The following is a 27,301-nucleotide window of genomic DNA, read 5'->3' on the forward strand; positions in this document are numbered from 1 at the left end:
GTGATTTCCCTTTGTCATTTTTTTTGTTTGTTTGTTGCGGGGCAGAAAATGTCTGTGCCTACGTTCGAATCCTTCTAGTAAGGCGTCTAAACCCACTTCTCTGTGAAATATCTATCAAAATCAAGCGAAATTATCCACTTATCATCGGTCCTTCATCGTCATCTCCCTCCACACTTTTATTATGCTTGCTTTTTGAAGGGTTCAAATTTAAGCAAATATATATATATCCGTTTGTGTCTTTTTGTTGCATGATAGGTTCGTGCACAGCGTACTGACCTCGAACCCACACGGTATTAGCAAGATAGACGTGTATGTGTGTGTGTTGAAGGAGGGTTCGGGTGTAAAGAGTGATGGTCTGGGGCTGGATAGGACACCCTGCGCAAACCAGCTGACACCATTGCCAAGCAGGCACTTGACTGGAACCGTCATGGGAAAAGGAGAGTTGGGAGACCAAAGCAGACTTGGAAAAGAACAATAGTGAACGAGGCAAAGGATGTCGAAACCACATGGGCACAACTTAGGGTTGCTACCCAAAACCGGGTCCACTGGCAAGGTGTTGTTGCGGTCCTATGCTCCTCGAGGATTAACAAGGAATACACTAAATTATGAGTTATGGTCAATATTCGTGTACGAGTTTTATATTATAGCCTTAATGCAAATAGAAATAATTTCATATCAACACATAAACTTTAGGTGAACATGTATTCAAAGCATATTTAAAATTATATACATACAGAGGTACATAAACACAATGTTAACATGCACACAGACAAGCAATCGGAAAAGTTTCAAAACAAAAACTGGTTATGCATGTTTCATCTCCACTTTAATCGATCATAACCAACATCTACTTACAAATATTGCTTTGTGTATGTGAAAGGTAGAAAAAGTATAACAATTCTGTTTAGTTCCAGTCTTTCACATGCAACCTCAAATCACACTTGAAAAAAAAAAGACAGCTAATGCTTACTTCATAGGAGAACCTTTGAATCTTATAAAATCACCATTACTTTCTAAACAAACTACTTGCAGCAAATTTGTACAAACAAGAAACATCCTAAATTCTAAAATGGATGAAGTTTCTGATAGTGGAGCTTTTTGAAGTATTGAAATTTAAGCAAATATATACCCTTGCATTTAGTGGCTATATTAAAACTTTGAACTTGTCACCAAATCTGCATTTTTTTGTTTGAATAATTCTTTTTGACACCTTTAAATGCATATGTCATAATATTTTCTTCTCTTTTATATCTAAATATTGTGTATTATGCAGTTTTTTAATGCAGACTGCAGAGGAGACATAATGGATTAAAAATACAGTGTGTTCATGTTGATAATATGCAACACTATTACCTGTACACACATAGACGAGAAACATACATTTAGGTTAGGTCACAACTCTGCATTCTCCTAGACATGAATTCCTGATAAAATTAAACTAAACACTTATTTTCTTTAAACTCAAATGCAAGGCATATTCCTATTAGCAAATTACTTCGTGCAGATCAAGAATATTTGTTACATATATTTCATGCTGTTTTGTTGAGTTTTTCTTTTTCAAGCATAGACAACAGGAGAATCATAAGAATGGTAAGGAATAACATCAGAGATTTCATAACTAGTTTTTAAGAGCTCCCATGTCATGACCTAATTAGTGATCTTCAGCATATAAAATTCAACTGTCTTAGTGTAAAAAAAAAATTATGCCAATAAGGATTGTCCAACAACTAAATATTTTCTCATGTGTTGCTATGCAGTCAGTAAACAACTTCACAAAGATTTAATTACATTGTTTTGTATGACTTAAACAAAAACCCCAGTTGGAAATACACAAATGTAAAATTAAGGATAATCATACTCAGATACGCAGTATTTCTAGACATCACAGAAACACACCATCCAGTGATTTGGTAACAGAAAATAATGCAGTATTTACATGAAAAAAAGGGAAAGGTGTTTTCTGAATGTGCTAAAATGTGTATTATTTCACTTTAATTCTGGTAAATTAATGACAATTTGTAGGAAACCCCATACCACCTAACATCATGAAAAAGTTTTTAAAAAGTGGTGTTTTACATTAAATGCACTTTTACATCACTAGCTTTCTCCTTAACTCTGGGAGTTTTCTTAATGCGGAACAAAATAAGCAGAAAAAAGGCTATTAAATGGCAGCCAAAATGGATACAAGTATACAATGTTTTAAAAAATTTCAAATCGGTAATTACTGTATCTGGGTAAATCATAACAGTTGCAAAGATAAGAGTTGGGTATATGACAAATATTACTGTCACCTTTACAGAATTGAATACAATCCAAGAAAATGATCCCATTTAATGCACATTAAGTTGATCTCAACTCAAAGAAAGTAATCATTGTTTATCAAACAGCTGTTAAAGAAGATCATGTGCCAAAATATTTTAAAAGCTCTGAAGTGGGAAATATGTTGCTATAAACTGGGATTCGAGATGTGACATTTTTTTATAATTCTATTTGTGGAGTCTTAAAATATCTACTTTTTCTTTACAGAATGCAAGATTACTTTCTACAAATATTAGTAATGCATCAGAATAATGAGATCCCCACTCATCCATCATTAATATGGTGATGCTGAACTAAATGATGTTTAAAGAATGCATTTTCGAATGATCTGTTTAAGCAGTTAATTTGAAGGTCTGGTTTTTAAATAGACTAGTTTCTGATATCATCTGATTAAAAAAAAATATTTTGCTCTACAAATTTGTTTGCATATAAATGATGCCACCAGAACATTTGGTTGTATCTGACAGCTATCTGTACTATGCAGAAAAATAACAAGTTTATCATATCTCTTCTATGATAACCTAATACAAACCAAACCAAACTAAAACACCATTTTTGTGAAAAAGAGATGCAAGACAGAATATGGGGTAAGGGAGAGAGCAGTTATCTGTGCATCTGACCTTAGCTATCATTACTATGATGAGTAAACTTAAATTGATATGAAAGGATATTTGCATTCACCTTCAAAACTGTAACCACAAAAAATACATACAAAGCAGATGGCAAAGCCATACCCACAAAACAATGAAGCACCCTTCTTAAATGATAAAAACATGCTCCTCAACCATGCACTATATGAAGTCGGACCAAAATTAATGATTTCCCATGAAATACATATGCCCCCTGCCCAACACACACACACTGGGCTTGGTTTCTCGCCGAAAGCTCCACAGAAGCCACAAAAAGACGGGAGGAATTTGCAATTCCACTGCCATTAATCACTGACCCTCTGATAGTATTTTTGAGTGGTGGAGTGGAAACGGTTACAAATTACAAAGGCAGCTATAGGAGGGAATAAGCCTCTGTAGAATCTGGCACTATAGAGAGCAACATAATTCAGCTATCTGGGTACAGTATACACTGCATTCAATCCAACATGATGCTTGTTCTCAGAATTATTGTGTCTGTCACTAGTGCATCCTTAACTTGGTCAAGAATGACCTTTAGATGACAACCTGAATTTCCAATTAGAATTTTTATTTGTTCACAAAATAGATCTGTTAATGTATGCAATAACCATGAGGTAATTTCTCCTTTTTTTTTTATACTGAATAAGATACTATATACAGATACTGATTGTTATTAATGCTTTATTCAAATGTTGCAAAACATATGCACTATTTTGTCGCTAAACAAATAGCTAGGCCTTGGCATATTTGCCATCTACAGGCGATTTTCTTTGGTACCCACTACACTGGTTCATATTTTGAAGCCCAAACATTAATATATTAACAAATGCTGACATAGTGAAGCTAGTGCTTCTATGAAATGAAAATATATTGATACTTTAGTGTCAATTTTCATTAAAACCATCAAATAAGGGGTCATCCATTCCAACAACACAACTGAATGCTATTCTGTATGAACAGCAGTACAAGATATTTATAACGTCAGATTTGTAATGATAACAGGAGATGGGCAGGGTAGGGTGTGAAGCAACAGGAGGTCAGGGGTTTTACTGGCCTTTCAAAATCCCAAATTAACATATACAAGTCATAAAATAATATATGCATATATAGTCATACAAATACATTCCGAACTGGATGATAAGCTCTTTGGAAAGGGGTACATGATGAAAAGAAGAAATGTTTATGAAAGAAACACGTTGCTGATTATGCAAATGGGCTGCTAATGCTCTTCATTTTATTCATATTGAATATAATTATCTCTTAGGAATGTAGGGGGTTTGGGGATGTGAGAGGAAGAAATTATGTTTACAAAATGGCAACAAATTTTGCTCCTAGTATAAAACTGTAGACTGTAAAACTACTATTAAGAATCCTATTCAAACACTAATTTTAAAATGTCAGAAAGCATTTGAAATATATATTCTCGATTACACTGATTAAAATTAATGGATGACCAGAACACACTCTTCCCTAAACTGTACCTACACCAACTGTTAAACAAAATGAAAAGAATCCACACTCAAACCAAAACAACTGACAAAAATCGTCTACTTTCTTTTGACCTGGTCCTAGGGCAAACATTCACTGGCAGGGTATATGCCATTTCAATGCGAGCTTCAAAGCTCAAAATGAAGGTTGGGGGGAACCTAAAGGAAACGTAGGGATAAAAATACAATGACAAATTCACTATCCCCCCGAGTTAACAAAACCAAAAAAATTCTGGTGCTAGCACTGGCTCTAACAAGTGTTGCAGATGCCAGTTATGCCAGACAACCGACTGAAAATGCACCTCTCCTCTTTAGCTGTCTTGACCAAATAAGGCAGCTGAGGCTCGCCAAGCTGATGCAGCATTGGGGCCAAATGGACCTTCCAGAACTGGAAGCCACCAAACAAAGTGCTGTGCGCACACCACAGAGCAGCACACCTCTCTTGGGATAGGAGGCTGCAGAAAACAAACAAAATGAACCAAACGACTTCTTGTCGTGCAGATTTCAGGTTTCTCATACTGCTACAGTCTCTTGTTCCATGTTTGGTTTACGGTAGTTTGTTGTCTCTACATTTTCTGCATGGTTGGCAGCACCTGTGGTGGTGGTGGAAGCAGCAGGTGTAGATGGTGACGGAATGGACCCAGAGAGCAGCTTGTTGCCTGCAATTAAAGCAGACTGATGGGAGAAAGAAGTGCATCCGCTTAAGTTGCTAGGCCGAGGATACGGTCTCTGGTTTTCCCTTCTGGCAGATCTACGTTGGCGACGCTCCTCAAGCATCATTTGTATTCGCTGCACTTTGTCACGCATAACTGCATGCTCTGCAACCTCTTTTTCTGCAAAATAAAGAAACACCCAATAAAACAATGGAATTTTGAATGACAGCCATTAAATACAAAAGGGGGATAACAAAAATGTAACCACTGGTTCTCTCCCCTAACTATAAACACCTAAATAAAACAATGGAATCTTGAATAGCCATTGAATACGAAAGGGGGATAACAATTTCTCTCAATGTAGCCATCGGTTCCCTCCCCTAGCCAAGTGTCAGTTGTTCAGTAATTAATGCATTTGTGTTTTGGCCTTTTTACCTGCAAGTTAGAAATTAAGCAATTTCCATTTTAATTCTTACACCACTCGAAGGAATATTATAATTCTCACTTTCTGTGGGTGAGGGTGGCATGTAGTTGCTATGGTGATGGTGAGGAAGTGGAGTTGGTGTCATGTGGCTGGCAGGCTGTGCCACCAGCAAGTCATGGAGTATATGCAAAATGGTGCTGACATCACGCTTTGGGCGACCACTTCCGTCCTGCAGTCGTGGGTCCAAAGTACCTGTGAAGTTTGAAAATTGAAAAATGTCCATGAAAACAAGATAGCTGGAGAGTGAAATAGACTGGTTGGCAGAGGAAGTCTGACTTCCCAGCAGCAATGGTTAGTAAAACGTCTGATGGCGACAATAGCACCATTATACCATCACATCCTACGGCAGTACAGACTAAGCCTGTTGCTCCAAAATACTTCTTGTTGCTTCTGAATTTCTAATTTCATTCAAATTTAAATACACAATGAAGATTACAATGGTTGGTAAAGAACCAGTATAAACTACTTTCAAGATTTTTGCATTGTTTAAGTTGCAACTAGCTTTTAAACAAAACCACTACCTAACCTTGCTTTATATGCTTATTGTCTCTGCTTGCCCTCCATTCAGACAAAAAAAAAAAAATCCAGCAGAACATACCAGAAAAAGTGCCTGAGTAAATGCCCCTGCCGATATGATTCATCGAATCAATGACAGCACCTGGGCTGGGTGGGGGTGAAGGAGGTGGAGTAAGTGGCATTGAAGAGGGTTGGGGCTGTGCCGCAGGCTTTCCAGCAGTATGGATCTGAAACAAAAAAATGTTCTAGTCTAAGAAAAATATTATAAGATTCCTGTTTCTAACAAAATATACGGCTACAGCTTCTTGTTGATAACTAGGGGCAGTATAGGGTCAGCATAATTAAAGATGAAATTCTAAGTGGCTATGCATTATCTTTAAAACTCCTAGACACAGACCTCTAAAATAACAGTTGTACATGATTGAGAGTGGTGTGATTTCCCCTAACATGCTTTGAGGGGATCAGACCTCCACAGTTTTGTTTCATTAACTTGTTTAGCATGTGTATCATTAAAGTACCATTATTAAAGTACCATATGAGGCTATATAAGGTAACTTTTATTCTTACAAACACTTTAAGCATAAATATGTAAGGACCCTTCCTCCTCCCTAACACTTCCTGCCAAAATGTTAACTTCATAAAAACAATTTTATAGTACTGCTATCTTCCATATCTTTGTTCCTTTCCTGTTTTTCCCTAAGAGAATTCAAAATTTACTACTTAATCCCCACTACTATATCTTAAGAAACTATACCAAAACTAAATATAACAAAAATAAATGTTTTTACCTTTTCTTGAGAAAGACGAGTGAGTTCTCGAAGTTTTTCTGTCAGGCTACGGCTAGCCTCTACAAGGGATACAGGATTGATGCTGGGAAGAAATGCAGAACATGATGCTGAAGCAGGAGATGCAGCAGGAGGAGGAGCAGCAGCAGCAGTAGTATCTGTTGATGATGGGGCAGCAGTGGGAGACAGGATTTTCCCGGGGGCTGGGGTTGCTGAGGGTGGCATCTGGGTACGTGATGGCACAGTAGACAGCTGCAGTTGTACAAACATGAGATGTTCACCCAGGCGTATTGCCAAAGTAAGTGGAGCGTGCCCTGACAAGAAGTCGTTCACCTGAAAACATTAGCCAGATGCTTGTTATCCCACTCCCACACCAGAGGAAAACACAGCATGAGCATCAGGTACAGGAGTTAACATGTGTTCAGTTAAGTCAATCTTTCCTCCGCTATCTTTTGCAAACCTAATATAAACAGATGTTTTTTTTAAAAAAAGGTCTGGCTGCATATGCTGTCCAATCTTTATGTCCAACAGTTATCCCTTCAGTTTTGAAGCTTGAATCATTTCAGCTGATAAAACATGCTACAGCTGCCTGTTATAAATTATGCTCAGAGAGAGAGAAGGATGAATGGAGGTAAAGGTTACCTGTGAGTCAGACAGGTTCTGCAAGGCTTGCATGACGCTGTGTTCTGGCCGTTGAGACTGAAAAAAGAAGGAATGAGAAGGTTGAACCTATAGTTTTTAAAGCCACTTGCAGTTTATGCACTTTCCAAATTAATGTACAGCATGGCTACAGTGAAGGGCATATTGCATTTCATCTAAAATTTAGCCTTTTCCTTCTGTGCAGCAGATCTGGTGATCTGAAGAGTAAGATCCATTAGTATAATATCCACTATATTAAGCCCAGGAAATGTGAATGAATAGAATCTGCTGCATACTATATGAACAAGACAACTTAAACTTTCTAAGAAGTGCATGTTTTGTGGCAATGCCTCTAACATTGATTATTATTTTTTAATTGTACTACCGTTTGTGCATCCAGCTCACCAGCAGTTTGCACCAGATAAATAGCCATAAAATGACTTCAAACACCTAGACGATGTGAAAAAAGTACCCAGAATGCAAGCACGGGACTCTTGATGACTAAACACCTTTGCAAGTTTTGCCTAATTTCTTTAGTACCAACCAATATCAACGCGACCTGCAGGTCTGATCCCTAGAGTGACCACCCCCATCACATTATTTCCCTTTTCCGCGTCTTCTTCTTTTCCCTCTCGTTCTGAGCTTTCCCACAGTTGTCTTTGTCGCTTGTGGGCGATCGTCAGCAAACGTCGAACTCTACGCCCCAGGAGGCGTTGGTGGTGGTAGAGGTGGTGGTGGCGGCGGCGGCGATTGATTTTCACCTGCCGAGCGCACGTGTGACGCCTCGATGACATCAGCAGCCGCCGCGCAACCCTCGCCAGGCAGAGGTGGAGTGGGGTGGGGGTAGCTGAGTCACATTTGCACCGGGCACCCGTGCCGATGCGACCCTGCCCTCCCACGCATCCCTTACAAGCCTGCCGACGACGGAGAGATGCCTTCGAACCAGCCTCCAACACCCTACCCTTCCACCCCTGTCTTCGACCTCCCCACCCACCCCAGGTATGTCGTCATTGTGACGTAGGAGACCGCGCTGGAATTTCTCTCTGCGAACCTTTGTGCAGCGTTTGCAGTGAAGCTGCTTTTGTTTGTTTTTGGCGAATCATATTTTCTTCCCAGGACTCCAAGTTGTCTGTAAGCCCGTGGACCTTGAAGACCCCACAACTCTGCTGGAAAAAAACCAAAACAACCTAAAGTAGGTTTTGAACCTTCAATCTTGGTCTTTCCTGCCTTTTTTTTTTCCTCGCTAGACTTTTTTTTTTCTCGGTCCTAAAGGCTGTTGTTAACTGGGCGAAGTGCCGAAGTGTCAAACCTCCATTGTTTTGCTACATGAATTAGCATTGTGTGGCAAACAAGCCTGGAGTTAGCATGTTGACCAAAGTTCCAATGTTCCTAACGTTCGCTCTTCACAGGACAACTGTGCCAACCTTGGTCCAACGTTCGACTATTCCATGACTGACAGAGGATTTCGGGGCGGGAAATATATGCAATACAAATGATGCACGGGAGAACAATGCGAAGGGAAGACTACGAGAACAACAGACTGCGAGGGAGTCGTTGGAATTTCACGTACAGCCTCCACAAAACAAAAAATATGCAATGGTCGACAGATGTTGTAGAGCCGCCTGAATAAAATAGGTAGCGAGAGCACACACCGACGGGAGAACAGGGTGACACAATAAGCAATATGAGTAATCTAATACACATTGATAAGGCGTAGTTGACAGGTGATCGTCTGAACTGGCCATGCCCCTTCTCTCTCTCTTACCAGCTTCCCACACACACACATTTCCTATAAACAGTTTCACATGGGCGATAAGGCAAACAAACACGATCGAGGACGACGCAATTAAACAGAATGTTACTTCATTTTAGTAATTCAACTGCCCGCCCACACGCAAGAAACAAACCCTTGAGCACTCCTGAACAATAAGGACCCGGGTAACAAGGTTAGTTAAACCACCCGCTCCACCCACGTGACACCATATGATAGAACGATACAAAGACAACATCTTCCCCCTCCCCATCCACAAAAAACCAGAACTCTCTCTCACACACACCCCATTGCACGTGCGCTCATGCAATCACGCATTTCGAGCCCCAAACCGTGACCCCGACACTTGATGGCAAAGGTCAATGGCCTCGGCGCCTCTTTGTCCCGTCCTCGCCTTGTTTTATGTCAGTCATGGCGCCTTGTCTCTATACTGGAGCTCAATCAACGTTTTCAAAAAAAAAAAGTGTGTGGTTTTTATCTTCGCCATCAGAATCCACGTAAATATACATAAATACTGACGGATGGCTGTACCTCACCCAGACACGACTCAGTGGGTACCACGTCACTAAAATATCCCCACAGGGTACGCGAGGATCGACCCCAAAAGGTGTGGCCGCTAACGAACGAGGCTATCTTTACACACACACATATATTCCCGGACAAGTGCACTGTAACACTCAGGACTTTCCACTCCCTCCAACGGCCAGCCTGATGACGTCAGAGCCACACTTTCCAGTGACCCTCATTGTTGGTCGCTCCGTCTGTGTGCCTGCAGCCTTGCAGAAATGATATTTTTCTTTGTGTGCAACGGGTGAGGTGGTTGAGATGGGGGGCATGAGAGCAAGGCGAGTGAGGGGGTAAGAACATAAGGAGGCAAGGACTTGTTTTTAATTCATGCACGAGTGTGAGTGAGAGAGAGAGACTATTAGGAAAATTTTGTCAACATTGTACAAACTGTGTGTACAAACGGCCGCCTACAGCTCATTCCTGTCGAGAGTATGTTTCGAGAAGAAAGGTGACGAAAGTGACAATAGCAGGAAGCCTTTTTGCATGTCTACACGGATGACTGAGCATCTATAACACAAAGAACAAAGACGAGGAGCGATGGGAGACGTAGGAGGAAAAAGAGAAAAGCAATCTGAAAAGATAAAATGGACAAAGCAAAGAGGTTGAAAAAAAAAAAAAAAATTGAAGACAGCAGGGACAGAAAGGGGATACGGGGAAAATGTCACTGCTGATTTCATCGATCGAGCGATGTCTAACCAGAATGCTTTGTGGGTTTTGTGAATGAAATCAGCTTGGACTTTCCCGACACTCCTGCCGACCGACATGCACGCACGCGCACACACACAGGTGGTGGCGGTGGTGGTGGTGGTGGTGGTGATGATGGTTTCTTCTTTTGTCACTGGCTTCGGGGCGCTTACCCAGGGGATCAGGCTGGTGGGGAAGGGCCGATAAATACAAGTAGTCGTCCGTGCTGGTGTACTCACGATATCGCGCGGGTGGAGGGGAGCGGGAGGGATGGTGAGAGGGAGGCAAGCTCTCAAACGGGTATCTGTAAATGTCAGCGCGCACCCGTCGTTGCAAGGCGCTGTAGCCTGGGGTGTAAGACCCCTCGAAGTCGGAGCACGAAGAGGGTTGCAGGTTCGATTACAATTCTAGGCTGAGATTTTTTTTTGGGGGGGGGGGGAGGTGAGTAACTGAAGTGTGACGCTTGCTTCAGGAAGTATACAACAGAACACATTAAAGAATGCGATAGGTACCGTACAATTACGAAAGAACACAGAAACCTGAGTGTCGGGAGGAAAAACATTACAGCCAGCGGTCGAAGAAGCCCCAGTTCTAGAGTGTTGACAAAGGGCTTGTTATCCCTAACACCGAAAGAGTTTAAGCAGTCCCAGGCTCAGCCGATCGGAGAACTCCGGGAGTTGCTGCACTGTTGCCATCTGTCAACACCTAGAATATCAAAATTGAAAAAAAAAAAAATTCCACCTGTACGCCCACGACGCGCGCGATCACATACACACACATCGTCACATTCAAGCTGGTGTTGCAGACGAACGATTTCGTTCGCTCAGAACATGGCACAGCCCAGAAAAAAATAGAACGAAAGAGAAATAGCTCATCGATTATGAGGGTGGTTTCTATATGCAGCGGTAAACGTAGCAACATAGGATGACGTAGCGGGTGGTGGTGCGCGCTGAGACAGTGAACGAGAGAACGGGTGGGGATGGAGATGGCCGGATGGGGGAGGTGAGGTATGAATGTGAATTCAATCCCATCACAGTTTGGCACCAGCAATGATTTCATTGTTTTCCACCGTCATGACCTTTGCACTTTATCTCGTCTTCCTGCCCTCCGTGGGTTCCGCCTCGTCCTCCCATCGCTGTTTGTCTTCACTGTGTCGACTCTCACACTTCCGGTAAGCACATCCTTGATGTTAGCTTGACCCTCTCTTCGGTCCTGTGTCGCCGGACTGGAAAGTGTCCATAGCACGGACCCACTACCCCTTTTCAAGCTCCTGTCGTCGTGGAGACAGAGGTCACCGCAGGTCACCACCAGGTGTCCAACCCGAGGCCCCGCCTCTGCTGACGCGCCTGCACAAAAAGATCCCGATAGAAGCGACAACTGGGATGACTGATCCATTTGTGAACACGCAGATGTTTCCTTCTTAGTTCCTCGTGCCCTCGCGAAAGCATGAAACACGCCCTGGTAACAGCTAGAAAGCCACCCCGCTCCTATCTCTCTCCTTTCTCCCACCCCGACTGGCATCTTCGGTGGGAGAGGCGAATTTTAAGAAAGGTTTGGGGGATGCAGGTGCGGAGGTGGGGTCTGTCTTAAGATTTTGAGCCATTTTCTCATACCCCTTTAACCCTATAATCGCTGTGTTTGGATTACCCCGCCAAAGCAAGAGCCTACACCCCGCTCTCTCCCAAGAGAGAAAGAGTTGTGAAAAGGAGGATGTGGTGGTTGGTGATGATGGGGACAGATTCCACCCTCCCGCTGGGATCAACTTTGATCCAGACTCGCTTCCTGCCTGTTTTTTGTTTTTTTTGGCATCATTAATTAGCTCCAGAAATTTCTTTGCTCTCTCTCGAGATAATTATCTCCATTTAATGAGTGCTCAGCTATGTCTTCATTACCTCGGATGACCCTGCGTACATTCGCGTTCCCATTTCTTGTTCCCCATACATGAAGTTGCCCGTAGTGCCGGCTTCGCCTAAATTTTGTATTTTTTTTTAATTATTATTATTCACACAAACCCTCATCGAATCCAGTCTTTGGTTACGTCTTAATCCAGTTCTAAAAACGAGGACAAATAAATGTTCCCCGCCTCCATTTCCTCTGCGCCATTTCATTAGGACATAAAGTAGTCCAGATGAATAAGAAAGTGTTCAGCATCCACAAGTGAGCGTGAACTACAACAGTATCCGGGACAGCCTCCAAGGGAGGAGCAAGGGTCGAAGTCCAGTACAGAAGTGCATCTTGGAGCGAGCGTGAGGTTATCACGCATGCGCAGAGGCGGAGGCCTACTTCCCTAGCGTGACCTGTGGCCGGGTCACGGGCTATCACTGTAATTCCGCTTACAGTGCACATCCAGTTTCACATCACTGCTGATCGTTGATCCGTTGATATTACACTCTTTCATGAGTGCGCAGGTTGTCGTTCTCCAGTAAATCAAAGGTGAGCTGCAACAGCGGTTACATAATTACGTAAGGGTAAAGGTCACGTGAGGCTTACCATTGTGCCGCTCTCCATGTTGGGACAGATTACGATCCGACTTGACTCGCTCACATCATTATCCTGCAAACTCCCCTCCTTCAGTACCCTGAAAATAAATAAAAGAGGAATGAAAACGATTGCATTTCGTCTACACAATTATACTTCAATAATGTTGTTAATTTGGGTTTGTAACGGTCCAGTCTAAAAAAAAAAAATAATAATAAAAATGAGCAAACCGACTTGCAAGGATCGGAAATGAACCAGCAAGGGATAATCTTTTTTTAAAAAATGTAGATATTGAAAGGATATACATATTTTTTGCCGCTGAAATGATGTCTTTCTTCTTTACTGCTGGTCTCCACCAGTAATCATAACTTTGTTATCTAAAAGTAAATTAGCCATCCTGCTAATTTTTATTCAGTCTCATTCCACTCTTCTTCAACTAAGCTATGAAAGACTCATGTTTGTTAGAACTTCAAAGCGTTTACAAACTCTCATGGTCATGACATCCCCCTCTTCTTGAGCGGAATAATAATAATATGGCGGAATTTTTTTGTAAAGGCGGAAATCCTCTAAATACCGGATAATTTGGTGGTTCGGTTACATCGCTATGCTGCAACAGTAACTGATAATAACATACACCAACCACATTGATACAAGAGCAAAACAACTGCAGTAAGTGGTATGAACATCTCATGGTTAGCTACACAAAGAGATGCCAGTCTAACGGGACAGCAGTCTCTGTATGTGTAATTTAACATCAACATCAACATCAGCAAAGACTGACGGTTGAGTGTCATGAAGACTACACATAGACTGTCATAAAAAATAATGAACAGACATGTATGTTTAGATTAATGTTTGCCAACATGACGATGTCAGTTCAGATGATTCATGCTTCGATGAAGATGTTGGTCACTGACAGCAGCGATCTGTCCTTGGCTTGCTTATGAAATCTCTAGTTCCTCCCCGCGTCCCTCCGACCTACCCACCTCCTCATTTGCCAGGGTGCAAAAACATCACATGACGCACAAACACGATGGTAAAAATAATATACCTTGGAATATCTTTATCAGGTTTGCCGTACATGTCCAGACCCTTCCGGACTTGTTTATCGCAGTTCCCACCATCCAGCCTTCGTTTAGTGCTCTCTCTCTCCTCTTTTTATCTCCCCTACGTAAGTTTACCCCCACTTACCTCCCTTTCCACTTTGGTTCTCGGCGCGTGCACTCACCTGCGCGTGCCCACGCACACCTACTACAGGGCACTACAACAGCTTGCGCTCTTCCATCCTCCCCCAACACTCACACCCAGCACCCCCGCACCTCCCCACTCCTCTGACGCCAGTAAGCGCTCTTCACAGATCCCGGTCGCCGGAGTAGGTCAGGCATGCTCTCCCCCTTACAGTCCAAGGTTTATTTTCTCCTCTCTTCTCTAACTCCCAAAATAATCAAGAATGTTGGGGTCGTGCCAGCACCCTATTTATTCGAGCAAGCGAGCGAGAGAGAGAGAGGTTTGTTGTCTCCCCTCTCTTTCCTTCCTCCTCACTCACCTCCCAGCATCCTTCTCGCGCGTACGAGCGGTATTTTTTTTTAAAAACTATATATATATAATATTTTTTTAACAGCCATGCGCAGCAGCTCCCATTTCCTGACATCGCTGACGTCATGAATACATCAACGAAAGACCGAACAGAGTTGGGAGGAAAAGGAAGGCCCCCGAGGGCCAATGAAAAAGTCTACCCTGGGGTTTTGCTGTGGCTGTGCGGTAGATGGTGGTGGTGGTGGTGGTGGAGACCATGGAGTGCCGTGAGGTTGGCTAGATTTAGCCATGGTGCCCGCGTGTTCGTTAAAAAAAAAGCTTCGTGTTGATGACTGCTGCCAGAGAACTCGTCACCTTACTTTTTTATTTTTTCCCACATTTCTCCTGCGTGCGAGGCCGATAACCGGACAGTCTACAGCATACATCACTGACACTGGGGTCCCACAACAGTCCATAATTTTGCAGTCATCGACATGGGAACCTATAACAGTTCATACTGTGCGTCACTCAAGCTAGGCTGTGTAGAAGCAGTCTATATTGCACGTCACCAACACTGGACTCTGTACTAGCAGTCTACACTGCACGTCACCAACACTGGACTCTGTACTAGCAGTCTACACTGCACGTCACCAACACTGGACTCTGTACTAGCAGTCTACATTGCACGTCACTAACACTGGACTCTGTACAAACAGTCTATATTGCACGTCACCAACATTGAACTCTGTACAAACAGTCTATATTGCACGTCACCAACACTGGACTCTGTACTAGCAGTCTATATTCGTTCGGCCAGTCCAGCTTCGGCTTCCACGGTTGCACGCTTGAACTCTCAGTAAGGTCACAGTGAAGAGGTCTGTGCCCACCCACTCTGCAGTCGCGTGACAAAGCCTCGTCGCGGCACATGCAAACTGAACATACCTTCAACATTATTTTCTACAATTAGTCCCAGACAGTCCTCTCCAATACCTCCCCCCTACCGCATCCAACCACAACCTCCTATGGAAGTTCGCATATAGGCAGGCAAATTAGTCCCCCCCCCCCCACTGCCCATAACAAGAAAAGTTGCTGCACGTTTGTACACACGCACAGACAGAGCTTTTGCGCGAGTTGTTTCTGAGAATAACGGCACTGTGACGGAATGTCAGTTATTTTGGTTAATTTTTTTTATTATCTCGTAATTTGCAAAGCTGAGGGACCAATCAGAGACGAGGAGAAACTGGAAGGACAGAATCAGCTGATAAAAACTCCACCGGCAGGATGTTATTACCAGTGAAATAGTGACGGCATTCATGCAAGTCTTGGGGTGTACTTACAAGAATCTATCTCTGTGTGTGTGAGTGTGTGAGGGAGAGATCGTCGTTGGCATGCATAGGCTATCGGCTATATTCATCATTGACAACAGCAGTCAGTATTCCGCAACAAATATCCCGGGTGCGATGCAATCAACGCTTTTGATTCCGGAAGCGCTGTAGTAGCGAAACATAGAACTGGTTGGTGGAGAAATCCGCCCAAGTAAGAACTGATGAATGGATGACCTTGTTGGTGAACATATTTCCTGTCAAGTGCCACCGCACTCATGGGTTTCGTGAAAATGTTATCGTTCACTTGTATGTCCCTCTTTTGCATAATTAAGCACGAGACCTTTCACCCCGTGTAGGACGAGGTATAACTGTCTGCAGCAGAACACACAGCTGTTTCATTTACGTTGTCCTTATCGCAAACTCTCACCCTCCTCAGGCCACAAAGACCCTCCCAGTTTCCCCAGACAAGCTGACAACTGCTGAGCCACCGATTAATCGGAGCTGAGAGCTGCACACACCTTACATAAATATCATGAACCTGATCGAGGCCAGAGGTCATGCTCTAATCACGTGATGTGCATGTGACCTGTCCTGCGTGCAAAGAGAATATCTCGCTTTCTTCCTCATTCTCGTCTGTAGTTTTGACGGAATGGATCATTTAAAAAAAATTCAATTTAGCAGCTAGGGTCTATATATAAGTTTTGTTTAATTACAACATCGGAATGAAAATTCCTAGCAGTTGCACAACACATTTCTGATTACAAAACTTTTTAGAGCTTAAATTGTTCACAGGAAAAAAACTATACACCAATTTAGAACTTTAAAAAAACTAAAATTGTTTTAAATAAGAAAAAACTGTTTAAGCCAGAATTTGGTTCCTGTCAGCACAAATGCAACGGATTTCAAAATTTGCTTCTCTGAACACTTTTTCCTTTTTAGAAACATGTAGCCCCTGACACTGATTGAAATCACAATTTCCTCTGAATTATTGCAAAGAAAGCTTTTTCTCATGACAAGAAAAACACACACACCGGAAATTTACAATAAATTTATTTAGGGCTCCTCTTCCCTACCGTCTGCTGATATCTGATCCGCACCTATTATTTATTTCCTCACTCGCAATTCTTCTAATTAGTAAATATTTTTTATTAGAAAATAAACTAAACCATTGATGCTTAATATGAATGTGAGGCAATCAGTCTTTGTAGATTGTCCATCTGACTTATACCTCCTTTTATCGGTGGGTCCTCCGGAATCGACAACATGATCAAGGTGAAGGTGGGGTGGGGAAACAATAATAATAATAAGCATGAGTTTATTTTTAAACTGGAGCTGAACACGAACATACCTGCTGCGTCAATGCATTCCAAGAGTAAGAGAAAAACATAAATATAGGTGAGAAGACAATTGTGCAGTAGTGGAAACTGAATACAACTTGCCAGAGAACTATAAATAGAAAGTTATATCTACCTGTGCCAACTCTCTCTCTGTCACACACATGCACGCACGCAGACGCACTCGCACACACGAAGTTCACACGTTGTGTGGGCGTACCAGCAGCTGAACAGTAGCTGGGAGATGCATGCTGTTACCTCCCAACCGGCAGCCTCCCCCGCAAACCCAGGCTGCCGATGACGTCAATGGCGGCGCGCGAGATGGAGCGGTCAATTGACAAAGCCGCCTGCTTATAGTCTGTTTCTACTTCTTATCTTCTCACGCTCGTCCTTGCCTCCAGCTTTCTCTCTTTCCCCCTTGTTTTTCTGCTTACTTTGAAACGGTCCAGAAAATCTTACCGACATAAACTTTAATAATAATAATAATAAAAAAAATTATCCGCCGGTCTCCTGTGTCATTTTCTCTCCGTCGGTTGACTTCCTCCATCACAGACAAGCGCCTTAGCTAACCCACCCACCCACCCACTCACTCACATCTCGCATTTCTTCTCGTATCAAATACCCGCTTTTTTTTTTCTCCCAGGACAAACTTGCAAAGATGCTAGTCGCCCCTGAATCTGTATAATCAAAAGTAATATGGCGAGCATTACTGCGCATCTTAATTACACTCCCGGGAAGATAAACAATTTAATAAAAGTAACAGACTGTGCCCTATCTTCATTTGAACCTCCCTCTTCTCTTCTTTCTTTTATTGACCAGCAGTTGATGTTAGCGGGGTGGGGAGTGCGGGTGGGGTGTCCCCATGCACTAACCTGCTGTATTATTGCCGAAATTAATGATGTCAGCCGACAACAACTCACGGCGGGTAATAAACACGGGTATTGTTGTGTGGTATCAGACCTGGTTTTTAATCTGTTGATTCGACAGCTGTCGAGCATGGCTAGTCCTATTGTTTGCGTGTTTTATGTGCATTCTGCCCGAGCGAGCTTATGATTTTTTTCTTGTTTTTTTGTTCTGATGTAAATATTTTTTATTAAAAAAGCTTGAGATAATTTTTATTTAAATACGGTCAGTTTCAAAAACCACAAAAGTCTAACAATCGTGAGCAACAAATGCTGTGTGTGAGAGAGAATATGAACGAGTGACTTTATGATTTACACCGTGGTATAGTGTTTCAAGGCGTCGATACAGGCATTAAACCACATAATTATAGTCTCCCATTAAAATCATTTACACAGCATTGGCCCGCATATACCTTCATGAAAAGTATTTAAAATGAATAGCCCAGAATTAATTATGTGCATCAGATCACTGTTGCAAACCAGAAACGTAGGTGTAGAAGACTTGAATGACTGGGAGGGTGTGTGTGTGAGTGTGTGCGAGGGTGTGTGTGTGAGTGTGTGTGCGAGTGTGGGGGTGGTGGGTTAATGATGGAGAGAAGATAGAATACATCGGTGACAAAAACTTGAGTCCAGGGCGTTCCTACGTTTCTTCCTGGGGTCTGCGCATATTTATTCCGGTAGTGTGACACACCTCTAAGCTTCGAGTTGTCGCCTGCCCAACCTGGCAGCCTGCCAAACTACCAAATAAGGCAAAGAGCACAACTGAGGAGCGTGACAAAGAGGCTAGCAATCGAGGTAGAGGTCAACAGGTGTGTGTGTCCGGTAGTGTCGGTGTCTGCAAACTCGTGGTTCTTCTGGCTGGAAACAGGTGAAATTTTGTTGGTGACCGATATCTGATAACTCCACCCACTCGCTCACCAAACACACGCGCGTACACACACACAAACACAGCCACAATTTTTTTTTCTCCATCTCGCGCGCGCATTCCACTCTCCGCCTCCAGTTCTCGCTATCAGCTGTCACTAAGCCCAGTAATAACCGTATGCAATGTTTTCTGATAAATATTTATCCAGTCTTCGCCACCAAGTTCTTGAGAACGCCTTGAATGGAGCTGATGTCGTCGCCACTGACATTTGTCGCTGATAAAGTGAAGCAGTGACATGTCTCTCGTCTTTGCTGAGTGTAAGACATCAACCGACATCACCGAGAGAATCTGACAAGCCCCGAAATCATCCAACAGTCTGCTCATTGTTTAAACTATCTCTAACAACAACAACCTACACACGCAGATTGGAAGGTGAGCCAGAAGATATTTTAATGTTCCTCCACTTTCGTGTTTTGTTGCTACTTGTAAAAAAAAAATTAACAAGACCCGCTTTTTTACGAACATTCCAACGTTTTAGGGTTTGGGCACACTGACATAATTACCCTCATGTATCTGCATACTTGAAGACTCCAACTGGCTCTGTGGGGATCATTCATTATACCCCTTTCGCCCCCCAAAATTAAAAAAAAACCGTTTGAGATTGACGTCAGCACTGGGAAGACAATTACAACTTGCGTGCTGCCTCTTTGCTGAGCACGCGCATGGCTCTGTAAGTATGTTAGTGCGTTTGTTTGTGTGTGTGCGCGCGAGCGAAAGAGATTACAATCAGACACCACCCGACACCAGTGCGCACCCACTGCAGGACGCGGTCCAGGGGGAACACCCTTTTCGCGCTGCACGGCCCTTTTGACGTCACTTCCGCCAAGCGTGGCGTCAAGAGGTCTCCGGTCGACAGGTCTGGCAAGTTTGCGGTCGGTGTGTGTGAGCACGAACTTGTATTACACGTCCGTGGTGTGAGTGTGTGTGAGAGAAAGAGAGCGAGAGGAAGGGAGGGAGAGAGAGTCTGCGCCATGACGGTTGTAGAGTACGCAAGACCGCGAGTACATCCACTGGAATGTCAGCAATCTCATTCAAACGGCCGGCTCCGCCATATAAGGGATGATGACGCCCGCTCGAGTTCAGCCTGTAGAAGATAGTGGGAGCAGCAGGGCGGCAGGAACAATCACAAAAACGATCGTGGCTCCACCTACAAGTTACACTACACAAACGGTCTTTTTGTGGAGAAGACAACCGACCTTGCTCCACCTACAAGACACACCATGCACATACAAAGGTCTGTTCGTGGACAGGGCAAACACTAGAAACACTTTTTTTTTAAAGTTCCTCACAATCGCGCACGTGCACAAACACCAGGAACACAGGTCAGGAAGAAAAGCACGCGCCAATTACACACAAACTGTAGACTGGTCAAACACCAGACCACCAACAGTGGAATCCAAACATGCACGAATGGTCGTCTGGCGGGTAGGTCAAACACCAAATTATCAAAAGGACATGTTGGGTGCACACAAACTCTTCACAGAACAAACACCGATGCAGGCCAAGCACACAACACATGGCTGTGTCGTGGTAAGTCAAACACTAGTCACAAATAGTACATAACAAATGGTTGTCTGGTATGAAGGTCCAAACACCAGCCTCACGGAAAATACAAGCCGAGTACTCACAAGTTGTTGACAGGTCAAACACCAATGTCCGAACAGTGTACTCCAGCTCAACAAATTGTTGTTTAGTGATTTGATCACACACTAACTCATAAACCGGTAGGTACACTCCATGCCGACAACAAATGGTTGGTTCATGAGTAAGTATATCATTAAGTTCCCTAAAGAGCACACTATATAAATGTCTCTCATTAAGGCTTACACTGATGTTGACTAACAGAACAGTACACAGCAGTACTCCCATAATGCCATAGCACTGTTCAGTCACCTTCTCTCCTATTTCTCAACATTTTCGCCATCCCCTCGTCTCTTTTCACTAACATCCGTGTCCATGTGTTTAATTCAGTGTGTGTGTGTGAGAGAGAGAGAGCAGAGAAACAGATAAAATGAGCAATAAAAGTATAATCTGTGACAAAATGATGTCTACATTTGTTATCAAAGGTTTGACAAATGACAGAGAGAGAAAATTAAGTGTTTAGGGAGCGGGTTGGGGAAGAAGGCAAAAAAAAAAAAAAAAAAAAACAGTATGGAGAGGAGGGAGAAAGAAACCTTTGTTTGGCTTATCTCCCCAACAAGTAGCCTGAGCAAACTGCAATTTAATCTGCGGTTTCGAAACATCTAATCTCCACACACACCCAATGCGTGCCATTACCTGCCCCTGGAAAAAGAACCAGGAGGCACGGCTACCCAATACCCTCCAATCACCACCCGAAATATGCAGAACAACCGCAAAAAGTCGTGATATCGATAATCTCGAGTAAGTTTTGACCACAGAACACTGTGCATCCCTTCTGTCAGCAAAGCTGTCTTTGGTCGACCAGCACTCACGCACAATTTTCATGAAATCACAAATTTTTTCTCATAATAAAACACTCGGACACAGTCCTCGCTTCTCGCATGCCACTGCTTCGCTCCCACAAAATTCCTGAATGAAAGATTCCTTTTGGATGAGAAAAGCACCAACAGCCGAAAATTTGCTTATGTGCACAGTTCTCCCAGATCCACAGGACACCTTTAAAGTCTTACCACTACACTTACCTCAATCTCACCTTATGCTGAAATTTATCAGAAGCAGTTTTAAGTGAAACTTCCTATATAAAAAAAGCAAGAAAAAAGTTAAAGTTAAACAGAAAACAAACTTTTCCAAAACAAAACTGAAACTGAACGTTACCTCTTACTTCTTCTGGTAGGCATGAGTATAGCTACACCAGACTTCAGCCAACCCTCCTGGGCAATCGCGGACGACAGAGAACACAAAACAACAGACCGACCGGCAGGTGCAACAGGTAAGACTAACAACCTCCTCAGGTCCTGTGCGGCCCTCGTTCAGGATTCGTGCGTCACTCGGCACAGGGATATATATACTTACGTCAAACGCCAACCACCACCTCCCACCCGCCCTTGTCGGTGGCGAGGGAACAGAGTTGAAAGCGATCGTAAATGGGTGGAGATACCAGTCCCCCTCCCCACCCCGATGTCCCCCTCCCGCTTCCTCCTTGTACAGACTGCACGCTCCTGGGGTGGAGTGGAGTGCCACAAACAGTTGGGCGTTGGCCCAGGTAAGCCTTTCGTCGCGACTCAAGTGGAAGCCCCCCCAGTAAGACTAAACGAGGTTGCCTCCCTGCACGGTCTTGTCAAAGATTCTTTGTTCACGCTTGGGCGAGCAGGAAATGGCAGGCGGGCGTGGACAGTCGCTTCGCTCTTTCTTTCAAAGTCAAAAGGCTTTTCTCTGCGTAATGTCACGACCGCCTTTTGCTGACTGAGACATACAATACTTACAACATCATCAACATAGCAGTTAAACTGCATGAAATAGTTTTGATTAGCCTGTCTGCACGGATGTCTTATGTATTTGTGTGATACATATATATACACACACACGTCCCTCTGTGTGTGTGTGCGTGCGCGAATAATTTATTTGTTATTTAAATCTTTCACATATTGTTTACACCGTATAAGAAAATAGGATGTTTATGGCTGAAAACAGCTTAATGTTCGTCATAACGAAGATAAGCACTTTCAGGCTCACAGTTAAACAATTGTTTATACTCTTTCTTGCTGTTCATCCTTTTTTTCATCCAAGAGATGCATACAAACAAACACACAAACCAAACTCTACGGTAGCTGCTTGTTCCTTCTATAAGCCTGCCATGTCACGTGGTACTTATATTTGGAAGTGATAGTCTGGCTGAGGAGCTATATGCTCTTAGTGTCTAGAGTAGCGCGTAAAATACAGTTTTTATGACATTGGCCAGTTGTGGTAATGGGAATAAAACTTTTTATAGTTTTTATGATAAATGGGAGGAGACAGGAATAAAAACAAATTTTTATGCCCTTATTGCACTCAAGTCACTTGACGTTGAATAGATATTGAGCAAAACAATAAAAAAATTTAAAAAATCTGACTAAAGCGCCCGAAACAGTTACGAGGGGTCTCGCCCTCGGGAGGTGCCACGTTGCCTTTCTAGTGGCGCCACCCTTGTTCCAAGGGACGTCATTTATCAGGGGACAACGTGGCCGCTCGGCCTCTCGGTCTCGCCGTCGCGACGAGGACTGACTCCCAGAAATAGCGCCTCCAGCTTTTATGCGATGGCTTCACACGTCGGGAGCTTGCCCCACCCTCAATACACAACGTTAGACCTGGATTGACAACTACACAGGTACGCCACCCCAACTCCCTCCCTTCCTTTAAAAGCTCACCTCCATCCAGCTCTTTCATCCTCGCTCGCTTCAAGATAACTAGCACGGAATTTTTTTTTTCTGACTAAAGAGATCAGAGTCTATTAGCTGCTTTTCAACTTTTTTTTTTTTCATTTTCACCGAGCGGTTACGAGAAGAGGCAGTTGTGACTCGTGGTGTCGTTGGTTCATGGCCACCCGAAACAGGTTTGAGATGATAAGGCCATTGATCTCGGGTGGGTGTCGGAGTGCGAGTAGGTGCACCCAGTCACTCTCCACAAAGCTTTCCACTGCGCACATGCACTTGAATACCTGTATCCCTACTCTCCCCCTTCTCCTTTCCCTACAGGCGACAAGAGAGAAATGTGCAGAAAAGAACTCGAACAAAGCATCAAACGTTTTACCGATTTCATCATTGAAAAACAACTGTGAATATCATGCTCTAGGCAAATGAATCACAGAAAAGGATACACAGAAAAAAAGGAACAGAAAAAGATACACAGTGAAAGAGCAGAGAAACAGAAACAGGGCGGGGCACTGGCAAGAAAACAGTCCAGACCGCATGTTTGTACTAAACGTGCCTCCACGTGAATACCACGTAAGGGCGGAAGTCTACTGCGCCTTTGAGCTCTGACGCACTTCCGCGCTCACACACACACAGACACAGAGTGCGCGGAAGGCTTTCATTATGCAGCAGCCCATCAAGTCCAGCACAAAAACTGTTAATCATTGCCACAAGTCAGCCTCAAGCCAGCATCAACACATTCTCTCAACAACAAAAGTAACTCGGCAGCTGAAGCCGCCTATCCACCCGCTGCTGTTCACACAACGATGTGAAAACTGTCGTCACCCGTCCCAGCATGCAATCAATAGAACGGACAATGGAGAGTGGCTCAACGTCCCCAAACACAGAAGGCATGTTAGCGATTAAAATGTCTGAAGGAAAAGGTGGAAGTCAACAGACTATTTTGCCTAATGTGTTTACGAAATGGTAGATATACCTATGTCGAGGATGAGAGGTGTTGACAGGAAAATAAACCTTCTCACCGTTCCTGTGTCTGAGTAAAGGATTTATTAAAATTATATTTATTAAAATGGTCGTATACAGGACTTTAAGTTTGAGTTTCATCTTTACAATTCATTATAATAATGAATTTTTCAAAAATCGAAATAAATGAATGCAATGTCCCTTCTTGTTAGTCGGATCCCTACAGGCAATTCGCGTCCTGTAGTGTAAACAGCGCTTGGCTGACCGACATTGCAGACAAGCCAGCAATCAATGAAAGATGCAGCATCAAGAAGGTCTACTACTACACACACACATCCTGTACGCATCGCTGTTATCATCACAGCAAAAGACAAGGCGGCGAGGAGCTTGACAGACAGCCGGCGAGGGCTGTTGGGGTTAATCAGCAGGTCATCTCTTTCATCAGCCGAGCTGGTCGCTGACACGGTTTAATATCGTGAGACGAGTGTGTCTGCACTGGAGGCCATATCGGGGAATCAGGATGTATAATGTATTCTCTCTCTCTCACACACACATACACAAGGGAGAGAGAATCGTCACTGACTACCCGTCAAGTCCCTCAGTATGATCCATCACATTTTATTTCTAAGATAAAATGTGTGAGGGGAGGGACTGAGGGACTAGTACGTCACAAACACAGTTCATACAAACGTAACTGAAAAACATTCCCCCTTCCCTAAAGTACTCTTGCTCCTGTGCGTATGTGAGGGAGCGCGCGCGGTGTATATAAACAAATAGGTAAAATTATGCCTGACATTTTCCGAAAAGCACGGAAACTTGTAAAGTAGGGCCAATGACGTAGGTTGCACCCCCTTCGTCTTCCCCTCCCCGACCCCGTTTCAGTTATGCGGAGCAGATGACACGCGCGTCACGAGGGCAGGTCCAAGATGTAGAGGTGGGGCAGCATGCAATCGCGCTCCTGGTTCTCAATGATTCATGTTCCCCTCGTCTGCTACCAGTCAAAGCTGGTCTCGTTACTTAACAGCAGTTCAATATGGGTTTCAAAAACCGCCACGAACTAAGATTTCTCTATTCGGATGCACAATGGTCTGTAAAATACACGGAATTTCATGATTTACACACGTGAACTTTATTCTTTTAAAAAAGAAGTTAATTTGGGCGACGGTTTTCTACAACTGTTGGCAGTCACTACTATCGGTAAATTTTGTGGTTGTAACATTTAAACACAGCTACTGATGAAAAGAAGGAAAAGAAATGGGTGGAGGGTATGTGTGTGGGGTGGGGAACGAACGAACAAACGCCTTCTTTATTCTTTGTTCACAGGTCCCGCCCCTCTCACATGTGATAGTTCCACTGCTGAATGGATCGCTATACATTATCGTACTTTTATTCACGACTGCACATTATCCAGCTTCTCATATTCGCCACAAATCCCGGCTTCTTTCAATCTCCCTTTTGTCCTTTCCACTATCACTGTCTGCCCGGGCTTCTCAACGCATCCAGTCGCGTCGGGAGCCACTACGCTGAGGTCACGAGGTCAAACCACAATCGTCAGCTGAGCGTACCAGGGGAGACAACTACACACGACGACAGTGAACAAAACTCGACAATAAAAACTTTCTACATAAAAATCCATCAGTACTTACCGATCTTTAAACAGCAAATGGATCCGATCTGGAGGAATTTTGAATTTCCTGGACAAAAGTTGCTTCAATCCGTGCACGGTTTCCTCGGGCGGAACACACACTTCCACACTTCCTCCGGTGGTAGGACTGACAACAATTTTCATCCGTTTCACTTTGCCACTGTTCCGTGTACGTTGATTGTTTGATTGTTCTCGCTCATTCTTTCTGCTACTCCTACAGTACACTCTGTTGCTAAGGGAGCACTTTCTTTCCATGCCAGAGCGAGCAGACGACTGTTTTTTTTTTAACCGCCGTGTATACGAGTCTTTGTATGTATACGCAGAGGACTTTCTCCTTTTCTTTACTGTTCAGGGAACTGTCGCCTGAACAGTTAAATGTCCGTACACGAGTGTTGTATGCGAACTTTAATTCCTTCCTCTTTTCCAGTCGAGACGCGACCTACAATTCAGCGGCATTGGCTCCAACTTCCTATTTAAGTCGCGCCTCTCAGCCAATCGGAGGCCAGGATATTAGGACGGTTCCATTGCGATGGAGGAGGGGAGACAGCTTGCGTGCCGCGGACGACTAGCATAGAGTACGCGTGCAACGCAAACTTTCAGCAGACTTTGTTCGCCAGTACTTTTTTTTTTTTTTCTCTCCGTCTTTCTCAAGTCTGACTATTTCACAATGTTGCTTACTGCATGCAGTGTACTGAGGATTAGTGACTTGTGTGTACACGCGAGGTGGTAGGAAGGTAAGCAGGAGTGGAGCAGGGCTGTCTGGCACTAAAGACTCCAAAAGACAGATGAGCTTTTGTTCTGAATCACTGCTTGTACGAACCTAATCAATGGCTTGCTTCTCTCCCTAGCCTGGGGCTGGTCGAGCAGAGTGAGAGAGAGAGGGATGTTGGAAGTGAATGTATGAAACCCCAAGCCATGCAGTGCGATAGTCTCGTTCTGAGCAACGAAAAACGAACTGGAGCTAATGTGGTTAAGTAGGTCCTTAGTGGTATTGGCCCTGGTATTTAGCGTATTCCCTTCATCTCGTAAATGCCGATGTTGTTTCTCTTTTATTTTACTAGTGGAGCATAGTTGGCATACACACACACAGGAGCCGATCGAGGCCGGAAGGAGTTCGTGTTCATAGAGCTGCGATGCTTTTTGAAAAAAAACAACAACAACAACAACAACAACAACAACAACAACATATTTCTGATTCTTAGAAAATCTGCAATCAAAACCTACAAGTTGTGACTCATTTCGATTGATTAGCGAGGGTGTTGGGTGTGGGTGAGTATGTGTAACGAAGATGCCGATCCTCGATCTTTGAAACCACCCCGACCTCCTAAAACATACACAAAACAACAACAACA

General features: G+C 43.5%; 1 protein-coding gene and 1 long non-coding RNA gene across 3 annotated transcripts; one reads left to right on the plus strand and one right to left on the minus strand.

Moving 5' to 3' along the window:
• The first annotated feature begins 37 nt into the window (after nt 1-37).
• Nucleotides 38-954, plus strand: LOC112574615. The gene is made up of 2 exons (XR_003101469.1): nt 38-77; nt 256-954. It is a non-coding gene; the product is annotated as an uncharacterized LOC112574615 (long non-coding RNA).
• Nucleotides 810-26,405, minus strand: LOC112574613 (midnolin homolog). 2 transcript variants are annotated; one of them, XM_025255819.1, is made up of 7 exons: nt 25,951-26,405; nt 13,025-13,112; nt 7,516-7,572; nt 6,877-7,206; nt 6,171-6,315; nt 5,594-5,764; nt 810-5,268 (listed from the first exon to the last, which is right to left on the minus strand). In XM_025255819.1, exons 1-7 carry the CDS (start codon nt 26,202-26,204, stop codon nt 4,949-4,951), a joined length of 1,365 nt encoding a protein of 454 aa, XP_025111604.1. In that variant the 5' UTR covers nt 26,205-26,405; the 3' UTR covers nt 810-4,948. The 2 variants fall into 2 exon arrangements, with proteins under 2 accessions (XP_025111604.1, XP_025111605.1); XM_025255820.1 differs by lacking the exon at nt 25,951-26,405 and adding an exon at nt 21,810-21,965.
• Nucleotides 26,406-27,301: the final 896 nt, after the last annotated feature.

This window comes from Pomacea canaliculata, linkage group LG10 (assembly GCF_003073045.1).
Source record: "Pomacea canaliculata isolate SZHN2017 linkage group LG10, ASM307304v1, whole genome shotgun sequence".
Classification (NCBI taxonomy): domain Eukaryota; kingdom Metazoa; phylum Mollusca; class Gastropoda; order Architaenioglossa; family Ampullariidae; genus Pomacea; species Pomacea canaliculata.